The 20,181-nt window shown below is 49.6% G+C and overlaps 1 protein-coding gene across 2 annotated transcripts in view; it reads left to right on the top strand.

Moving 5' to 3' along the window:
* The first annotated feature begins 6,132 nt into the window (after nt 1-6,132).
* MNT (MAX network transcriptional repressor) overlaps nt 6,133-20,181 on the top strand; it is a 64,978-nt gene continuing 50,929 nt past the window's right edge. The window contains exon 1 of one of the 2 annotated variants that reach the window (XM_083479638.1): nt 6,133-6,514. In XM_083479638.1, the coding sequence (XP_083335764.1) occupies nt 6,442-6,514 (73 nt within the window). In that variant the 5' untranslated portion in view covers nt 6,133-6,441. Of the gene's footprint in view, nt 6,515-7,147; nt 7,267-20,181 lie in introns of those variants that run through there. The other variant, XM_083479639.1, reaches the window with a different exon arrangement.

Here is a 20,181-nt window from a genome sequence, read left to right on the forward strand (position 1 = left end):
ATAATAATAATAATAATAATAATAATAATAATCACAATTAATTATGGAATTTACTTTCAAGATCGGACCTTATGCAATCGTTTATGGGGGTGGGGTACATTGTATAGGCATTTTCGTCGGGGGTGGAGGCGGTCAAAAGATTTAATTCCAGAGATGCTTCGCTTTCGCTGTACTTGCCACATTCATTCCATTCTTGCACCTTCACTGCAGGACCCTATTATGAATTTGGCTGGGAGTTTGTTTTTAATTCTGTTGCGTCCCGATCGGGACGTTCGCATTTATTCCTTGTGACTGCTTGCATCTTGTCGGGCAATAATGACTCACGGGGAGCGAAACATTCCTCACGGAGAGGAAAGCCAGAAACTCCAGCCAGCGAGGTCAGCTTCGCTCGGCGCGGGGGCGGGGTGCGATTTCTGCAGCCTGACTTCCGGCTGTCATTCATCCTTGCAAAACACGCGCGCGCTGCTGCCCCCCTCCCTCGCCTCCTCCAGGCTCGCTCCCGCCCGGGGCTGCCTCGCATGCCTGCATGTGATCTCATCTGACACCATCGGAGGGAGGCGCAAACCAGGCGGTGCCTCGCTCCCTCCCTCTGCCCGGCTGCGAAGCGCCTCCCCAGCCGCCTTTCCTGTTTTGCTGCACAAATAATTCCTCCTCCTCCTTATCACGCATCCCGGGTTCACGTGCTTCCTCCCTCCCCCTCCCCCTCCCATTTCGGGGTGGAAATAGGGCGAGGCTCCTTTAAGAATGCAACGCGCCATGCTCCCGACCAGCCATGACTAGACAGATTGTCCCAGATAGGTCCCGGGGTTGGGCGAAGCGCCGCCTCCCGCAGAGTCAGCCACGTGGGTGGGATTGGGGCAAGCCACGCCTCCTGTCTCTCCCCCCCCCCCCCGCCCGGTCCTCCAAGTATTGCAAAAGGAGGAAGGCGGAGGGCTTTCCGTAACTGTGCAGCTTCCCATGCCCGCCCTTGCAACCCTGGCCGTATAGAATCGTGGAGTTAAAGGGATCCCCAGAGGCCATCTAGTCCAACCCCTACAAGGCAGGCCTCTCAACACTCGGTCTCTTGTCCCAATGTGAAACCATAAAAACAAGGATGAAATATAGAGATTGCCGCGAAAGGTCGGAGATCTGCTGCTGGTCGGTGTGGACAATGCTAAACTACATAGACCAATGGTCTGAAGTACCGACCTAGGCTCATCAGGTGCAGCAGAAGGAACAAATTCAGTGTGGAAGATCCTACTCATAAGCAAACGCCGTTAAGTTCGCTTGAGACCTTCTGTACAGGGCTGCAGCCTTAAAGATAAGACCTGGAGGAATCCACTTACCCAATACCAGTGTGGGGAAAATACCTCTCTCACATTAATACATTATTATTTTTGATGATTTTGTTGTTGCATATAAGTAAAGTACACACACAGAGAGAGAGCGCAGCATTGGACTGATCAGGTCCCTGCCCGCAGGAGCTTACAATCTACCTTACACGGCATGCATTCAACGAAAGGCGCAATCCTACACCCGTCTCCAGCTTTCCTGGGAGCAAATTCCCTTGCACTCCGTGGGGTTTACTTACTACACGTGCTCATTATATATATAAAAGCTCATTATATATATAGAAGCTCATGATTTGGCCCCATACGCATCCAATGCGCAAGTCCTGGGTTTCAAGAACAGAAGCGGATTTCTTGCAACAAAACGAAACGTGCGTGGCATATCCTGCAGCGCTGCGATGAGCTGCGGCGCTGGCAAGGAGGGGACGCATCACCTCCACAGCCTCCTATCACTGGGCGCTCCAGCTCCCTCTTGCCGCCTGTAGCAGCGGCAGCGTGGGAAGGAAAAACCCTCTCTCTCTCTCTCTCCCTTTGGCACGCAGATGGAAGCGCAGCCTCCTCCGCCAGAGTTCACCGGGGGTGACCACGTGCCCCTCTCCTCCCCGCGCGCCGGAGGGGTGGGAGGACGCCCGAGAAGGAGCGCCGGGAGAGACTCCGGGCGAAAGGGGCGCCTGTCCCTTTAAAGAGGACGCCGTCGGAGACACACGCAGCAGAGTGCCCATGTGGAGCTGCTCCATGCCTTGTTGTTCTGCGAGCCGATTGGCCGGAGCCCGGGTGACGTCTTCCAGCAGCATGCGAACGCACTGCGGGGGGGAGGATCGCCCGGAAAACCCGGCGGCGGAGTCGGGAAGCAGCGCCGGGGCCAGAGTCTAAACGGGGAGGGGGGAGGCGGAGTCGGGATGGTGGTGGAAGGGAAGGAGGCGGCGAAGAGGAAGAGGAACCGCAGGAGGAGATGTAGGATCACCTCGTTTGCGACAGAGCGGGGAGGAAGTCGAGCTTGCAAAAGTGCTGGCAATTGCACAAGGCCCCCCACTGCAGTCCTGTGCAACTGTACGGGACTCATCCTGAGTCAGAACATAGGTTCCCCTAGCTCAGTAGTGCACATGTCGTTGTTTAGTCGTTTAGGACTCTTCGTGACCCCCTGGACCAGAGCACGCCAGGCACTCCTGTCTTCCACTGACTCCCACAGTTTGGTCAAACTCATGTTAGTAGCTTCAAGAACACTGTCCACCCATCTCGTCCTCTGTCCCCTTCTCCTTGTGCCCTCCATCTTTCCCAACACCAGGGTCTTTTCCAGGGAGTCTTCTCTTCTCATGAGGTGGCCAGAGTATTGGAGCCTCAGCTTCACGATCTGTCCTTCCAGTGAGCACTCAGGGCTGATTATCTTAAGAATGGAGAGGTTTGATCTTCTTGCAGCCCATGGGACTCTCCTCCAGCACCAGAATTCAAAAGCATCAATTCTGCAACGATCAGCCTTCTTTATGGTCCAGGTCTCACTATGTACTCTTCATAGAATCATAGAAATGTAGAGTTGGAAGGGACCCCAAGGGTCAAGGGCAATGTTAGCCGCTTTGAGACTCCTTCAGGTAGTGATAAGGTGGGATATCAAATCCAAACTCTTCTTCATCCTCATCATCTAGTCCAACCCCATGCAATGTAGGAAACTCAAAGCATTCATGACAGATGGCCATCCAACCTCTGCTTAAAAACCTCCAAGGAAGGAGAGTCCACCACCACTTGTGGGAATCTGTTCCACTGCTGAACAGCTCTTACTGTCAGAAAGTTTTTCCAAATGTTTAGTCAGAATCTCCTTCCTTGCAACTTGAAGCCATTGGTTCGAGTCCTACCCTCCAGAGCAGGAGAAAGCAAGCTTGTTCCCTCCTCCATGTGACACCCCTTCAGATATTTGAAGATGGCTATCATATCTCCTCTCAGTCTCCTCTTTCCCAGGCTAAACATAACAATTTCCTGCAACCATTCCTCATAAGGCTTCGTTTCCAAACCCTTGATCATCTTGGTTGCCCTCCTTGGCACACATTACAGCTTGTCAACATCCTTCTTAAATAGTGGTGCCCAGAATTAGACACAGTATTCCAGGTGTGGTCTCACCAAAGCAGAATGGAGTGGTCCTATTTCTTGCCTTGATCTGGACACTATACTTCTATTGATGCAGCCTAGAATAGCATTCGCTTTTTTTGCTGTTGACTCATTAAGCTTGTGGTCCACCAAGACCCCCAGATCATTTTCACATGTACTGCTAGTAAGCCAGGTGTCCCCCCATCTTATATTTGTGCATTTGGTTCTTCCTGCCTAAGTGCAGAACCTTACATTTCCAGGGATCGTGCCAAAAGCCAAAATCAGGTGTTGTCAAACCATGTTGGGGTCAATGGCAGGTAGGATTGCCAAAGTCATTTATCCTAGAATGCGGCCTCCTTTATGACCCCACTTCCTAATTGTTGTAATTTTTTATTTTGCCCCGTGCATAAAGCTGAATATGCACAAAAATGCATGTAAATTGCAGGCTTACTGCATTGTCTACTCTAAACTGACCCAAAGCAGCTCTCTGGAATTTAAGGAGGGGATTGTTATTTGACCTGCCTGGAGATGGCGGGGATTGAAGGTGGCACCTTCCCCAGGAGAAGAATGAGATGAACCCTGATGAATCAGTTCAGATCCACCGCTCCCTATCAGGCCGAGGGAGTCGGTGTTTGTGCACACACAGCTTTCCGGGTCATGTGGCCAGCATGACTAGACCGCTTCTGTCGCATCAGGACACCGTGATGACATACCAGAGCGCACAGAAATGCCGCTTACCTTCCCGCTGCAGCGCTACCTATTTATCTTGGGGAGGAGGTGGCGCTGTGGTCTAAAACACTGAGCCTCTTGGGCTTGCTGATTGGAAGGTCAGTGGTTTGAATCCGCACAATGGGGTGAGTTCCCATTGTTCAGCACCTGCTCCTGCCAATCTAGCAGTTCAAAAGCACACTGGCACAAGTAGATAAATAGGTACCACTATGGCAGGAAGGTAAACAGCATTTCCGTGCACTCTGGTTTCCGTCACGGTGTTCCGTTGTGCCAGAAGCGTTTTAGTCATGCTGGCCACATGACCCGGAAAGCTGTCTGTGCACAAGTGCCGGCTTACTCGGCCTGAAAAGCAAGATGAGGGCCGCACCCCATAGTCGCCTTTGACTGAACTTAACCATCCAGGGGTCCTTTACCTACTTTATCTACTTACCGGTATATACTTACATTGGTATGCATGGCCCACACAAAGTTGTTATCACCAGCTGCAAGGAGTCTGGTTTGGGTAAGATTTCCATGATGAGTTGAGACCGCTGAGCCAGCTCAGTGATCTGGGGCAAAATCTAGCAGAATTTGCGATCAAGGGACATACACAAAAAGATAGTTAGAAGGGTTTATTGATACCTATTAATAGGTCAAATTGCCCAAGCATTATGAAACAGCACCTAACGGATTAATAATTAGCATTGCAATTATGTGGATACAACAAAACCCATCACGGGAACCTGTCTTCCATGTTGACCCATAAATCATTGCTTCCTGCCAAGGCTATTTAGCAGACAAGGAGTAAAAAAAAAAATTATCACGTTGCCTAGCCAGCTTTATACGTGGCTTAATCCAAACAAACACACATCTATCAATATTCATGAGAAAAATGCCAATAAGATCAGCAGTCTTTAAAAATAAGGAGACATAACAGAGTTGTCAAAATATGGATACAGTCAACAGTATTTAAAAGCTATATGCATTAATAAAATAAAGATGTCTACTGGGGAGGTTGCCGGCTTCAAATTTTGGGGAAAGTGGCAAGTTCCATTGTGCCCCCTCTTGCTGACTACTGACTTTCAGGCCCCATTTGAACTATACATTTCAAGTACAGTGGTACCTCAGGTTAAGTACTTAATTCGTTCCGGAGCTCCCTTCTTAACCTGAAACTGTTCTTAATCTGAAGCACCACTTTAGCTAATGGGGCCTCCTGCTGCTGCCACGCCACCAGAGCACGATTTCTGTTCTCATCCTGAAGCAAAGTTCTTAACCCAAAGTACTAATTCTGGGTTAGTGGAGTCTGTAACCTGAAGCGTATGTAACCCGAGGTACCACTGTAGTAACATACCACTTGAAACAACCATGGCTTTCCCCAAGGAATTCTGGGAGGTTTCGTTTGCGAAGGGTGCTGAGAGCTGTTACGAGACCCTCGTTCCCCTCACAGGATGGTTTAACATTCATATCCTCTTCCCAGGGAACTCTGGGAATTGTAGCTCTCTAGGGGGAATTGTGGATCCCCTACAGCCCCCAGCATTCTTGGGCATGTGTTTCAAATGTACTTTCCATATATGGTGTGTATGCACCCCAATAGGCCAAATTTATAAACGCAGCCTGATGGAAGAAATGTGTGTATCTGTGTATTGCAGTTAACGCTTCAGGGTGCAGGCTGCGCCCCTGAAAGAAATAATTGGAGCCCAGCGTTAGGCTGAACCCGACACCCTAGTTTTCTGCGTGCAAAGAACGCCTGCAGGAAAGCACCCGAGCATGCCCGCCTCCACGTGCAGCCTGGAACGGCACCGCCCAGGAAGAGGGCTTTGTGTTTGTTTCTTTTCACAATCGTGCCATGCTGCGCTGAGACGTCTAAGCGGAAACTCCCGTCCTGTCAAAAAAAAAAACAAAAAAAAAAACCCAAAAGGAAAAGCAAGCAGGCGCGCTCCCGTCCGGCGAAGCGCTGCGATCCAGTCCGGGCTTTGCCTGCAATTCTCCCTATAGTAGCTGAGGGCAGTGTCAGTCCCTTTTTTTCTTGTTGTGTTTCTGTTACACATCGCCATCTTGTTACAAAGCCCTTTCCTTGTCTGGAAGGTTCGCAGAGGGGCTCGGGGCGGAGGGGGCGATCGCCTGGCTGGCTCCGGCTTCTTTATTTTTTTTTTCCTCCTCCCCCCTCCCTCTTCCCCCTTTGCAAAAGAACCAAACCCCGACATTAAAATTAAAGAATCCTGCCGCGGGGGTGGCAGCGTGGAGTTTCCCTTCTCCACTTTTTTATTTTATTTTTTTAAATAAGTCTCCCCAAGACTTTGGATCCTCCGCCGAAACGCAGCCCCGAGAAATGAGCATTGAGACATTGTTAGAAGCGGCCAGGTATCTAGAATGGCAAGCTCAGCAACAACAGAAAACACGTGGTAAGCCAGGGGTGGTGGTGGTGGTGGGAATTAAGATCTCGTGTCTCTCCTTTTTGAAAGAAACGCAGAATAATTAAAAAATAATAATGCACGCGGTGGGATTTATTTTATCCCCCCCCCGGTTTTTTGATTGTTGGAAGAGAAACCAACTTTGCAGCGCGAGGCGAGTCGCCTTTTCGTCGGAAGCCCGGGGATTTCACTCCCCCTTGTCACAGGCTTGCAGCGCTTTCGCCTCGGGTTGCAAAACCTGGCGCGTGCATTTGACACGGGAGTAAGTCCCCTCGGATTCGCCGCCGAGCAAACAGCGCCTCGGGTTTGGGGCCCGTCGGTTCCCCCAGCCGAAGCCGTAGTATTTATTTTGGCGGGTTAGGAGGTGAGTTTTTCCTCCCCGCTTTGCTTCCAAAAAAGATTGCACTGCGTTACGATTGCTTTCTCCTCTGTAGCGCAGATTTTGCAATGATGATCAGGTCTTCTGATTTCTCTCGGGTTCCCTCAGTGGGGGTTTCTAGTCGGGTTCTTCCTCCTTTCCCCCCCCCTCCTCCCGTTTTTGTAAAATGTCCCTTTTTTGTTTCGTTTTAATGAACATTTGGGCGGGGTGAGCGGAAATATTTTTGCACCGGGTTAAGAAAAATATGAGATTGCCTAACGAGGCGGCGGTTGTGAGGATAGTAGGTTGCCTCGCTTAACAAGCGCGTTGTGGACCTGCCTACTTAGAAGCAAGCCCCATTGTGTTAGATTGGACTTACTCCCAGGTAAATGCGTCCAGGATTACAGCCGGGGGCGGGAGCAGCCTGTCAACGTGGTCTAAATGCTTCATTCTGCGTTTACTCTGAATTTGCTGACACATGCTAGCCGAGATATGTATGTATGTATGCATGCATGTATATATACTAAAAAAATAATAATTCAGCCCATTCATTTCCTGCGGATGGGCAGATTCTCCCCATTCCCGTGCTCGCGTTTATTGCCACCCCCAAAAAATAAACTACCTGACCCCTTTCCGCCCTGCAGTGTAAGGAGGGCTGGGAAGGAAAAACAAGCCTTTGCAACACGGACGTAGTTAACCGATGCAGCCCACGTAATAGCCATAATTAATTATGCTTGGGTCTCTGCCTGCTCTTGCGGTTCTTCATTCATGCATCCGGCAGCGATCCGTCCTTTTCACACGGTTTTAATTATTTCCTTCTTAAACTTTCTAAGGCGCATAGTGAATGCAAGGAGGCGCGCGCAGGCTTTTTAAGAGGCGGGCTGGATCAGAGGGTGGGTTACGATGTCATGTAGTTATGCGCCAAAAAGGGGGGGGGGAACCGTAATAGAAAAAAGATAGGAACCTTTCCTCCCTGCTGCCTCCCCGTTCTGTTTTTTTTGACGATGCCTCCTGATTTATCATCAGGAGCAGTTATTCATTAGGCAGCAACTGTGGGGGGGGGGGGGTTGAATCTGTTGGGTTTCCTTTTGGGGAGGGGAAGCGTTTCCTTCTCGTTCTCGACGGAGGCTTTTCCAGGGCGGTGGCGGGGCTGTTGGCGCTCCTGATCTTAAGGCGAGAGAGAGAGAGGGAGGGGGGTGTCATATGATGCACTTTTAAAAAAACTATTTCCGCCTCTTTCGTCTGATGATGCGCCGCTCCCCTAATTGGGAAATCTGCTGGGAGAGATCCAGAAAGGGCTGTTGCTGCATGCGGGAGGAACCGACCCCCTCCGCCCCGCATACACACGCTACACACACACACACACACACACACACACACACACACACACATGCACGCATTAAAATTCCGGAGAGATGTTGCGTTAGCGCGTGGTCGAGATCTAAGCGCACAATGGAACGTTGGCGTCGCTTGTATCTTTTTTTTTCCTTTTCATTTTCTTCCCCCTCCCCCAGGTTTGGAACGTTGCGTGTTTGCTCTGCGTTCCAGGCCCGTTCCATTGGTTAGCGGGGAACGGGTGACGTGTCAAGGCCCTGCCCTCGACCACGTGCGCTGGGGACACTCCCTCTCTGCTGCTGCTGCTGCTGCTGCTGTTGCTGCTGTTTGGATGCGCGCTTTCATTCTTGCAACTATGCGCGTGTGCGCGCTCTCTCGTTCGCGCGCTTGTGCGTACACGAGGGTGGTGGGGAGGGCCTGCCCTCACTTGTTTGTGCTGCAGGAACGTTGGTGGTGATGATGACGAGGGTGGTGTGAAATGGCATGCAGGAAAGATCTGAAAACCAGCATGCCGGTTTTTTTATTTTATTTATTTGCTGTAATACAGATTTTAAAACTCCAGACCTCTTTGTTGGTATTCGGGGCTCGTGGTAAAAACCTGCTGTATTGACTATGCAGGCAGCTCGGAGCGTGGGGCTGTGTTCTGTGGAATGACAACATAGAATTTGGGAATATTAACAATGAAAATTAATTTGGTGAAGATCTTTTGCACGCTGCTTTCTACTGCATTCTGAAAGAAGGAGAGCTCCAGATTAAAAATGGTTGTGGTGAAGGATGCTGAGTCTGGGATCTTCCAGACCTACATCCTATTAATCATCATTATTCTTTATAGCACTGCGTACACTCTGAACTGCTTGGATATAGCTTTGTACTGTTAGGGGTCATAAATAGACTTTTAATCCAGATCTCCTTCAACTATCTGTTTATGGCTTGTAGCAAACAACAGCCATGTCCCTGCAATCAGCCCCAGGCGTGTGGACTGTGCTGTAGAATAATTTAAATATTGTTTGATAAATAAAAGTTTGGTGCATTTGGGGGGGAATCTCGCCTTACTTTTTTGAACCCAGATCTCTTACCTGTCTCTGATTGGCTTGAAGTAACAACAGCTTCAGACATGCAGGCAAACAAGAATTTGTACTTTGCTAGAGAGTCATCATACTATATTAGTACTGCTGCTGTGTAAAAAGGTAAAGGACCGCTGGACGGTTAAGTCCAGTCAAAGGTGACTATGGGGTGCAGTGCTCATCTTGCCTTTCAGGTCAAGGGAACCAGCATTTGTCCACAGACAGCTTTCCGGGTCATGTGGCCAGCATGACTAAACCGTGTCTGGCGCAATGGAACACCGTGACGGAAGCCAGAGTGCACGGAAACTGCTGCTATGTATGTAGGGCAGATCTGAGACCTATCGTGTAGCTACTCTCCCATCTCCTTCCTCCTCACCCTGTCCCGTTTTAATCCACAGCTTTCATTTTGAAAATTTACATACGGCTCATAGCTCAGTAAGCAACATTGTGGAGGCAGGTTGGCCTGTGGGTGTGTGACTGCAGTTGTACCTGTTTCCTTATGAAATCGGTTCCTGGCTTGGAACACAGTTTGCCATGCTTTTCTCTTAAGAACTCAATGATATATCTTGCAATTATAAAAACAGCTGCTTGTTGGCATTTGTCTGTCTCGAGAGACAATGGAGTGCGCCTCCGGGGGTGAAGTCAAACTGCTTTGTTAGCAGCACTGAAGTGACCTCCCCGGGGTGCAAGCCTGGTTGGTGTGTATGGAGGTCCTGGGCTGCCCAGATGAAAATACTTCCCTCTTGGCCTTGCTGATGTGGTCCAAAAAAGCCAGAGCAAAGCGTTTGGCACCAGCTTGGCTGCACGAGTTGCTGGAAGGAGGCCTTCAAGGCACCATTAAACCATCTTAGGGACTCCACTCCAGATTTGTGTAGCCTTTTCTCCTCCCGAAGATTTCCTGCAAGGCAACGGAGATTTAAGACCAGTTTTCCTTCTCCTGGATGGGCTACCTTTCCAGGTGGACAAGCCTCACCTGCCTCTTACTTCCCTCTACAGCACATGCAGAAACCGTCTTCTTGGACCCACAATTGGTCTCCTCCGCTCAATCTTCCTGTCTTCACATGCAGGGGAAGTCCTTAACTCACACTGGGTTTGAGACCCATCACCTACCCTGATTAACCAATAGTCGTAATATTGAGGGCAATATCTGAGATTTAGTATGCTATGCTGAAGTCTGGTTTTCAGTCCACATTTCATGGGTGGGCAGGGGAAGTGTGAGAGCTAGGGACAGAGGAACAGTGGCCAGGCAGGAAGGCAGCCATTGTCTTGGAGACAATTCCGTGGATAAGCCTAGGTGAGCTGTGGGGAACCTCCACGTGTTCCTGGACTACAATTCCCATCATCCCTGGCCATGCTGGACGGTCAAAGGTTGCCTGCACCTGGGCATGTGCACCCTCCGTGGTTAGGCGTTGCGCTTCTGGAAACCATAAAGCAGCATCGTTTGAGTCCCTGCCCTGTTTTTGTGGATTACCCAAAGCAGCGAACAACGTTATAGTTAATTGTTGCAGCTTGCCTTCACTTATCCCACCTCACAGGTGTGGAGAACATTCTTTCGTTGTGAATGGTCTGTGTTGCCGTTAAGAAAAAGAAGTCGGAATTGGCCAATATATATGTGGATTGTGTGACGTTTCTCCTCTATGTTCTCTAACTTCTTAAGCCACTCAAGGTTGCCATCTGAGCTGGCCAGACGTTTAACTGAGAATCAGTCACAGGCCAATAAGACTTTTAGAACCGTCTCGCCCCCAAATGGCAACTAGGTGTTCCTTTTTTGGTGACCGCAACCTTGGTTTAAGGAGCCATTTAGTGCCTAGCTGAGTTTCTAACGCTGCTACCTGGCTGCTGCATGTGGCAGGTAAGACTCTGGGTTAGAAGAGGCCCTTAAATCTTTGGGCTGGCTCCAGGTTTGGTGGGAGGGAGCTAGGCAAAATGTTCTCTGGTTGGCCCCACTCCTCTGAGTGGCGCCTGAAGCAGTAGACGGCTGTGTCTAGGTCCCCCCTTGGTTTCCCACAATGCCCTTGAGCAACACTTAACATCAGGGGCATTGTGGGAAATCAAAACGCAGACTGGATCTGGCTGATAAGCACTGCTTGGCATCCTGGACCAGGAAAATAATTAAGGTGGGGCAGAATGGAAGAAAAGGCACCCACCCCTTAGAGTCCCTAGCAGGGTGTTGGGGCCTGAGCAACTGGCAGGATAGGAGATGGGTGTTCTCCAACCTGACCTACAATAATTTCATAAGAGTCCTAGAATTGTAGAGTTTAAAGGGGCCATGAGGGTCATCTAGTCCAACCCCCTGCAATGAAGGAATCTTTCACCCAGTGTGAGACTCGAACCCAGGCCCCTGACTGAGCCAGTTGCCACTTAAGTGCAGTTGTATTTCTGGGGCTTTTTGTGTCTGGCTTAGCATGATTAAAGGGACGCAGGTGGCGCTGTGGGTTAAACCACAGAGCCTAGGACTTGCCGATCAGAAGGTCGGCGGTTCGAATCCCCACCACGGGGTGAGCTCCCATTGCTCGGTCCCTGTTCCTGCCAACCTAGCAGTTTGAAAGCATGTAAAACTGCAAGTAGATAAATAGGTACCACTCCAGCGGGAAGGTAAACGGCGTTTCCGTGTGCTCCTCTGGTTTGTCAGAAGCGGTTCAGTCATGCCGGCCACATGACCGGCTCCCTCAGCCAATAAAGTGAGATGAGCGCCGCAACCCCAGAGTCGGTCACGACTGGACCTAATGGTCAGGGGTACCTTTACCTTTTACCTAGCATGATTAAACCACGTTCTGAATCTGTTTCAGTTCTCTTGACCGTTATTGCTTATATGGTCGAAGCAGCGACACCTGTTCGTAATAGGGAGGACCCCCTTGTCCCCCTCCCAGGCCTACTGGGCTAGGCTCAAGGTGCTGGTTTTGGCGTATAAAGTCCCTAGAGCTTGGGATCCAGATAGAAGTGGTACCTTGGGTTACATACGTTTCAGGTTGCAGACTCCGCTAACCCAGAAATATTACCTCGGGTTAAGAACTTTGCTTTAGGATGAGAACAGAAATCATGCAGCGGCAGCAGGAGGCCCCATTAGCTAAAGTAGTGCTTCAGGTTAAGAACAGTTTCAGGTTAAGAACAGACCTCTGGAACGAATTAAGTTCTTAACCCGAGGTACCACTGTACCTGAAATATGGTCTCACCCGCTGTTGTATCCAGTTGATCCCTGTGCTTTGCAGACGGGGCCTCTGGCAGTTACCATCTTAATCAGGTGCATTCCACACAATATTGCAATCGGGTCTTCGGTGTCCTGGCACCTTCCCCTCTGGAATGCACTCCCATTAAATATTAAACAGGCACCCTGTTAGCTGTCTTTTCGGCACCTGCAGAAGACGTTCCTCTTTCAACAAGCCTTTTGCATGGAGAGCTTTCTCAATCTGCATGTGTACTGGGATTGTTTTTTTACGGTGTGTGCTTTTTTGTTTTTTTAAAAATAGTCGTTGTTTTCACTGCCTTGTGGTTCATGAGGAAGAAGTGTGGGACAGAAGCTTAACTATTACCGTATTTTTCGTCCCATAGGACGCTCCGTCCCATAGGACGCACCTAGTTTTTTTGGGGGGGGGGAATAAAGGGGGGGGAAAATTCCCTTTATTTCCCCCCCCAAAAGCAGGTCGGGGAAACAGAACCAGGTCGAGGAACAACGGAATGGCGGCGCTGCGCCTCCCTGCTGTCCCCCGAGCTTGTGGGGCTGGCCGATGTCTGCCCCGCTCGCCGGGCGGCAGGCTGCTATCCGCAGCGTGGGGAGCCTTGCGGGGAACTCCTGCAAGGCTCCCCACGCTGCGGATGTCTGCCTGGCGCGGGGGGCGCTCTGCTTCAGGGCGCCCCTCGCGCTGGGCGGCAGGCTGCTATCCACAGCGTGGGGAGCCTTGCGGAGAACTCCCTCAAGGCTCCCCACGCTGCGGATGTCTGCCCGGCGCGGGGGGCGCTCTGCTTCAGGGCGCCCCTCGCGCTGGGCAGCAGGCTGCTATCTGCAGCCTAGACATCCCTGCGGGACCTCCCGTGGGGCTGCCTAGGCTGCGGATGTCTTCCTGAAGCCTGGAGAGCGAGAGGGGTCGGTGCGCACCGACCCCTCTCGCTCTCCAAGCTTCAGCAAAAGCCTGCATTCACCCCATAGGACGCACCCAGATTTCCCCTTCATTTTTGGAGGGGAAAAAGTGTGTCCTATAGGGCGAAAAATACGGCAAGTAATGATGATAATAATAAACAATACTGGTCCATGGGCACAGAATGTCTGGGGGTTTTTTGTGTGTGTGGAGGGTGAGGATTAGAAAACTTGGTGGGAGAGCAACTGGAGTATCCTGGAAGTGGACATTTCTGAGTCCAACTAGAATCCTGAGAGGGAGGAATTCCACGCTGCAACATTTTGTCGCAGATCCCACTTATCATTTGCCTAATGAGCAAACAGTTTCTCTTGGGTGGATGAAAGGCTTATCACTGTTTTGATTCAGGGCCCCAAGGTGCCCCTGCTTCCACCGGGTCTACTTCTTCATCCCCTTTAGAAAAAGGTAAAGGGAACCCTGACCATTAGGTCCAGTCAAGGACAACTGTGGGGTAGCGGTTCTCATCTCACTTTACTGGCCGAGGGAGCCGGCGTACAGCTTCCGGGTCATGTGGCCAGCATGACTAAGCCGCTTCTGGCGAACCAGAGCAGCGCACGGAAACGCCGTTTACCTTCCCACCGGAGCAGTACCTATTTATCTACTTGCACTCTGATGTGCTTTCAAACTGCTAGGTTGGCAGGAACAGGGACCGAGCAACAGGAGCTCACCCCGTCGCAGGGATTCGAACCACTGACCTTCTGATCGGCAAGTCCTAGGCTCTGGTTTGACCCACAGCGCCACCCGCATTCCCCCCCCCCCTTTAGATAAGTAGCAGCAAAAAGCTGCTTGGAGGCCCTATGTGCAGTGCCCCGGCACCCCACAATACCATCTACCAATGTCTCTGTCCATGGTTCCCCTCTGTCTGACACACACTTGGGTGATTTCTAGTTTGCAAGCTCCTTGGGGCAGGGAGCTGATATGGCTTCACTGCAGAGTGGCCTGCACATCGATGGGACAGAACGCCAGCACCTTACCTGTGTCGACAGCTCTTGTGTTCGCTTTTCTGAAATTTGGATTGTTTTTTTCTGTGACGTGGGGTTAGGGGCGGTTCAAGGTCTCCTGCTTTTAATCTTTGAGCCATTCCTTTAGGCCTGCTCACCCTGTGAAATCCCTTGCCAAAAGAGTGGGGGGAATTCCCTCTTTTGTGTGTTTTCTTCCCTTGCCTTCCTGTTCCTTGCCATGGGTGGCAAGCCTCTCCAATGCAAGGGGGGGGGCACACCTTTTGCAACCACAGTGGAGGATCAAATGTCTGTGTTTTGTGTGTGTGTGTGATATCTGATGGGAGGTAGCCTGAAACGTATTGTCTCAGCAATGAGTCACTCCAGGAAAGGTGGATGAGAAGGAAATTAAAATTCAACCACAACAGCAAAAAGAAAGAAGCCTTAGAGCTGCAGGATAGATTCCTCTTTTTCCACCCACCTTGTGTTGTCGTCGTCATTGTTTTATTACCTCTCCTGTTGCATCACCATCATTAAAATCCAGCCTTTCCTCCCAGGAGCTGGAGCTGGTGGTCATTGTTTTCCTCCTTTCCTCCTTTTATCTTTACAACACTCCTGTGAGGTAGGCTAGGCTGAGAGACAGCGACTGGCCCAAGTTCACCCAGTGAGCTGATGCAGGTGAGGAATATAGTACGTGGGGTGCTGACACAAATCCCTTTTAAATCTACTACATCACACTGGAAGACGGTCACGCAACAGAAGGCTCTCAGCACATGGGGGAAGGTCGCAGCTGTAAAACCTGCAAATTCTTGGAATAAATCAATGGAATGGAGGGGTAACATTGGGATCAACGATCGTTAGAGACATCCTACCTGGAGCCTGCAAGAAAATGTTGCAATGTGGAGTGCATGCCAGTTCAGGGTGGCACTCAGCCAGCCATGCCCTCTTTCAAGAACTCCATTCCGTTACTCAATCCCTTGGTGTTCTCTTCATCCCCATAAACACGCACTGTGTTTGTTGAGCATGCTTAGTCCTCATTAGGCTGTTTTCGGGTGTTTTCCCTCAAGGGCCAGTGTTCCCCCCAATTTATTTTTCTTTTTTAGTCCTCCTGCATATTTTGCCATTTCTCTGAGTCTGCCAGTAGCTGTGTCTTATGCAGAGGAAGGATGGTGGAGTTATGGATGGTGCTGTTTGGGTTACACAAGGCCTGGGAGAATTGAGATGGCAGTATTCAGGTGGAACCTGCAACAAATTCTTGCAGTATGTGAGTGAAGCTTCTGCTCAGGCTCAGCACTGCACAACTGAGAACACTCAGTCATCATTGTGCTGTGTTTTTTGGGGGGTGGGTTTCCTAAAGCTTTTTTTTGTACAGTGGTACCTTGGGTTACAGACGCTTCAGGTTACAGATGCTTCAGGTTACAGACTCTGCTAACCCAGAAATAGTACCTTGGGTTAAGAACTTTGCTTCAGGATGAGAACAGAAATCATTCAGCGGCAGCGGGAGGCCCCATTAGCTAAAGTGGTACCTCAGGTTAAGAACAGTTTCAGGTTCAGAATGGACCTCCAGAACGAATTAAGTTCTTAACCCGAGGTACCACTGTACTTCTGCAAACCTTGGAGGACGCCTAACTCTGCCATCTTGGAAATAATAATAATAATAATAATAATAATAATATACCGTATTTTTCGCTCTATAAGACGCACCAGACCACAAGACGCACCTAGTTTTTGGAGGAGGAAAACAAGAAAGAAAATATTCTGAATCTCAGAAGCCAGAACAACAAGAGGGATCGCTGCTTAGTGAAAGCAGCAATCCCGCTTGCTGTTCTGGCTTCTGGGATAGCTGTGCAGCCTGCATTCGTTCCATAAGATGCACACACATTTCCCCTTACTTTTTAGGAGGGAAAAAGTGAGTCTTATAGAGCAAAAAATACGGTATTTACTTTCAAGTGCCTTCCCCCACTCCAAAAAAAAAAATCACTTCTGATTCATTCTGCTCACTACTTGAGCAGACTGCCAGGGTCTAGGAACAATGTTCGTAGCCATTGCTCTTCACTGACACTCTGGACCACCTGAATAAATCTTGCAGACCATTCTATTTAGGATGATGCAGTTTTTCCTTTCAGTGCAGCTACAGGTGTTGTTGTCATCCATCTGTCCCAAGAGAGAATGGAATGCGCCTCCAGGGGTGAAGTCAAATATCTGCGTTAGCTGCACCGAAATGATCTCCCCGGGGTGCAAGCCTGGTTGGTGTGTATGGAAGTCCTGGGCTGCCCGGACGACAAGACCCCCCTCTCGTCTTGGCTGATGTGGTCCAAAGGAAAGCAGAGCAATACGTTTGGCACCAGCTTGGCTGCAGAAGTTGCCGGAAAGAGGTGCCATCCTTAGGGACTCCACTCTGGCTTTCCATAGTAATAATATAATAATGTAATAATTATTTATTATTTATACCCTGCCCATCTGGCTGGGTTTCCCCAGCCACTCTGTGCGGCTTCCAACAGAATACAGTGGTACCTCGGGTTACAGACGCTTCAGGTTACAGACTCTGCTAACTCAGAAATAATTACCTCGGGTTAAGAACTTTGCTTCAGGATGAGAACAGAAATCGTGTTACGGCGGCAGCAGGAGGCCCCATTAGCTAAAGTGGTGCTTCAGCTTAAGAACAGTTTCAGGTTAAGAACAGACCTCCAGAACGAATTAAGTTCTTAACCCGAGGTAACACTGTAATAAAATACAATAGTAAGGTAAAGGGGCCCCTGACCAGGTCCAGTCATGACCGACTCTGGGGTTGTGGTGCTCATCTCGCTTTATTGGCCGAGGGAGCCAGCGTACAGCTTCCGGGTCATGTGGCCAGCATGACTAAGCTGCTTCTGGCGAACCAGAGCAGCACACGGAAACACCGTTTACATTCCTGCCGGATCGGTACCTATTTGTCTACTTGCACTTTGACGTGCTTTTGAACTGCTAGGTTGGCAGGAGCAGGGACCGAGCAACGGGAGCTCACCCGTCGCGGGGATTCGAACCGCTGACCTTCTGATCGGCAAGTCCTAGGCTCTGTGGTTTAACCCACAAGCGCCACCCGTGTCCCATAAAATACAATAGTCTGTATTAAAATACAATTTTAATAAACATTAAAACTTCCCTAAACAGGGCTGCCTTCAGATGTCTTCTAAAAGTCTGGTAGTTGTTGTTCTCTTTGACATCTGGTGGGAGGGCGTTCCACAGGGAGGGCGCCACTACCGAGAAGGCCCTCTGCCTGGTTCCCTGTAACTTGGTTTCTCACAGCGAGGGAACCGCCAGAAGGCCCTCAGCGCTGGACCTCAGAACGATGGCAGAACGATGGGGGTGGAAACACTCCTTCAGGTATATTGGACCAAGGCCGTTTAGGGCTTGAAAGGTCAGCACCAACACTAAGAAATGTTTACTCCTTAGCCTTTTCTTCTCCTGAAGATTTCCCACAAGGCAGTGGAGGTTTTAAGGGCAGAGTTTTCCTTCTCCTCGATGGGGTACCTAGAGTCTAGGTAGAAGAACCTGTCTTTGCACGCAGGGGAAGTCCCTAACTCTCCGAGGGTTTGACACCCATCGGCTACCTTCATCTGGTTTAGTCGGCTAGTCTAAGCCGTTTCCCGTGTGGCCGCTGTCACATGCTGACATCTTCTAGGAGCCACAGGTGAGAGCTGAGTGCAGGGTGGGGGACCAAAAGCAGACAAACTACCCCAGAAGGAGTGTGACACGTCCCTTGTTAGAGGCACTGTCCCTCCCTTAACACCCCCCATACCCCCAGCTTCAGATGACCTACAATTAGGTCTTGCCACTCGTGTCCCAGTTACCTGAATTTATCTATCTATATAAATGTTAAAATAAAAAAAATCCTTCCAGTAGCACCTTAAAGACCAACTAAGTTAGTTATTGGTATGAGCTTTCGTGTGCATGCACACTTCTTCAGATACACGCAATACTTCTTCAGATACACTTCAGATACAGATATATGTGTGTATCTGAAGAAGTGTGCATGCACACGAAAGCTCATACCAATAACTAACTTAGTTGGTCTTTAAGGTGCTACTGGAAGGATTTTTTTTATTTTGACTATGGCAGACCAACACGACTACCTACCTGTAACTGGAACTATATAAATGTTGTCTTTGTTGCATCATCAACTTAGGGAATTTTCTGCCACAGTTGCGGCTATTTCCTTAAATGGCATTAGGTTAAGGAGCTGGGCAGATTCGTGGAAGAGGATGGCTGGAGGCAAAAGTCTCAGCTCTGTTGGCTGAGCTGCTTCCGTAGCCGTGGCCATCAAGTGATAATGTAGGCGGCGCATGTGACTCTTCTGCTGCAGTTATCACAATGACTCCCTTGGAAAACAATGGTTTAAATAAGGTCTCAACTGTAGAATGAGCTCTTTTCCTTTGGTAACTACTTCCTTGAGTACTTTGTGTCCTCTCAGCTTGACTTACCTCCTAGGGTGGTTCTGAGGCAACGCCGGCCTACCTTTCAAGGTAGTTGGGAAAGAATACAACAACCTTTCATTGGCAAGGATTACAGGGAAGCAAGTCACCTACTTAGGAAAACCAGTCACACCTGAGGTCACCTTTGTGTGTGGTTGTGTGTGCTTTTCTGTTTCCCTTTTTGATGGTTGGAGGCCAATGTCCCAACTACGCTTCTGGGTTCAAGGGCTTCTCCCTTGAAATCTGTTTCAAAGCAGAGATTGTTCCTCAGTTCTGGGGCACCCGCCTACTGTAGCTGAGGCAAAACCCAGACAAACCGGCTGGCAGAGATGGAGGCCGCTCAATCAGTGGGAAACGAAGCGGGAAAAATGGTGGCGTGAATGCTGTTCAGCCATGGTTTTGCTGTCAGTCTTCCATCTCCCCTATCTGTAAAATGGGAATAATGGTTATCTATGTTGTACACCCCTGATTCGAGGATGAACCTGTGCTCTGAGGTTCCAGAGCAGTGTTTGAAATTTGCATTTTGCACCTGGCGTCCAACCAAGTGGAGATATCTGGGTGCCAGGATGGCACCTGACATTTCCACCATCTGGGGATCATTGGATCTGGACACTGTTTTCACACCCTAATATCCCGTCCTGTAGAATTCTATCAGTTACATTTTATCTGCACAATCGGAATGAATTTCTGGAACCAAATTGCTATTTCTGTGCAGCCTGAGCAGGAGCAGTCACCCTTAAAAAAAAAGAAAAAAGAGGTAGGAATAGGCCGAAATAGATGTGGACTGGATTAAGGGACTTTACTTTTTTAAGTTGTCAAAGTTCTTAATTTAACTCAAGGTTATAATCTGAACTAGTCAGATATTTAACTGAGGATCAATCACAGTCAGTCCATCATTTGAAAAATAAGAGCTGTCTTGCCACCAAAGGGCAACTAGATACAGTGGTAAAAGGTAAAGGTAAAGGACCCCTGGATAGTTAAGTCCAGTCACTAATGACTCAGGGGTTGTGGAGCCGGAGTTTGTCCACAGACAGTTTTTCCGGGTCATGTGGCCAGCATGACTAAGCCGCTTCTGGCGAAACCAGAGCAGCTCATGGAAACGCCGTTTATCTTCCCGCCAGAGCGGTACCTATTTATCTACTTGCACTGGCGTGCTTTCAAACTGCTAGGTTGGCAGGAGCTGGGACTGAGCAACGGGAGCTTACCTTGTCACGGGGATTCGAACTGCCGACCTTCCACAATGCTACCCGCGTCCCAGATACAGTGGTACCTCAGGTTAACAACAGCTCGGGTTACAGACACTTCGGGTTAGACTCCGCTGACCCGGAAGTAGTACCTCTGGTTGAGAACTTTACCTCAGGATGGGAACAGAAATCGCATGG

Source organism: Podarcis liolepis (assembly GCF_965112155.1).
Source record: "Podarcis liolepis genome assembly, chromosome: 16".
NCBI lineage: Eukaryota > Metazoa > Chordata > Lepidosauria > Squamata > Lacertidae > Podarcis > Podarcis liolepis.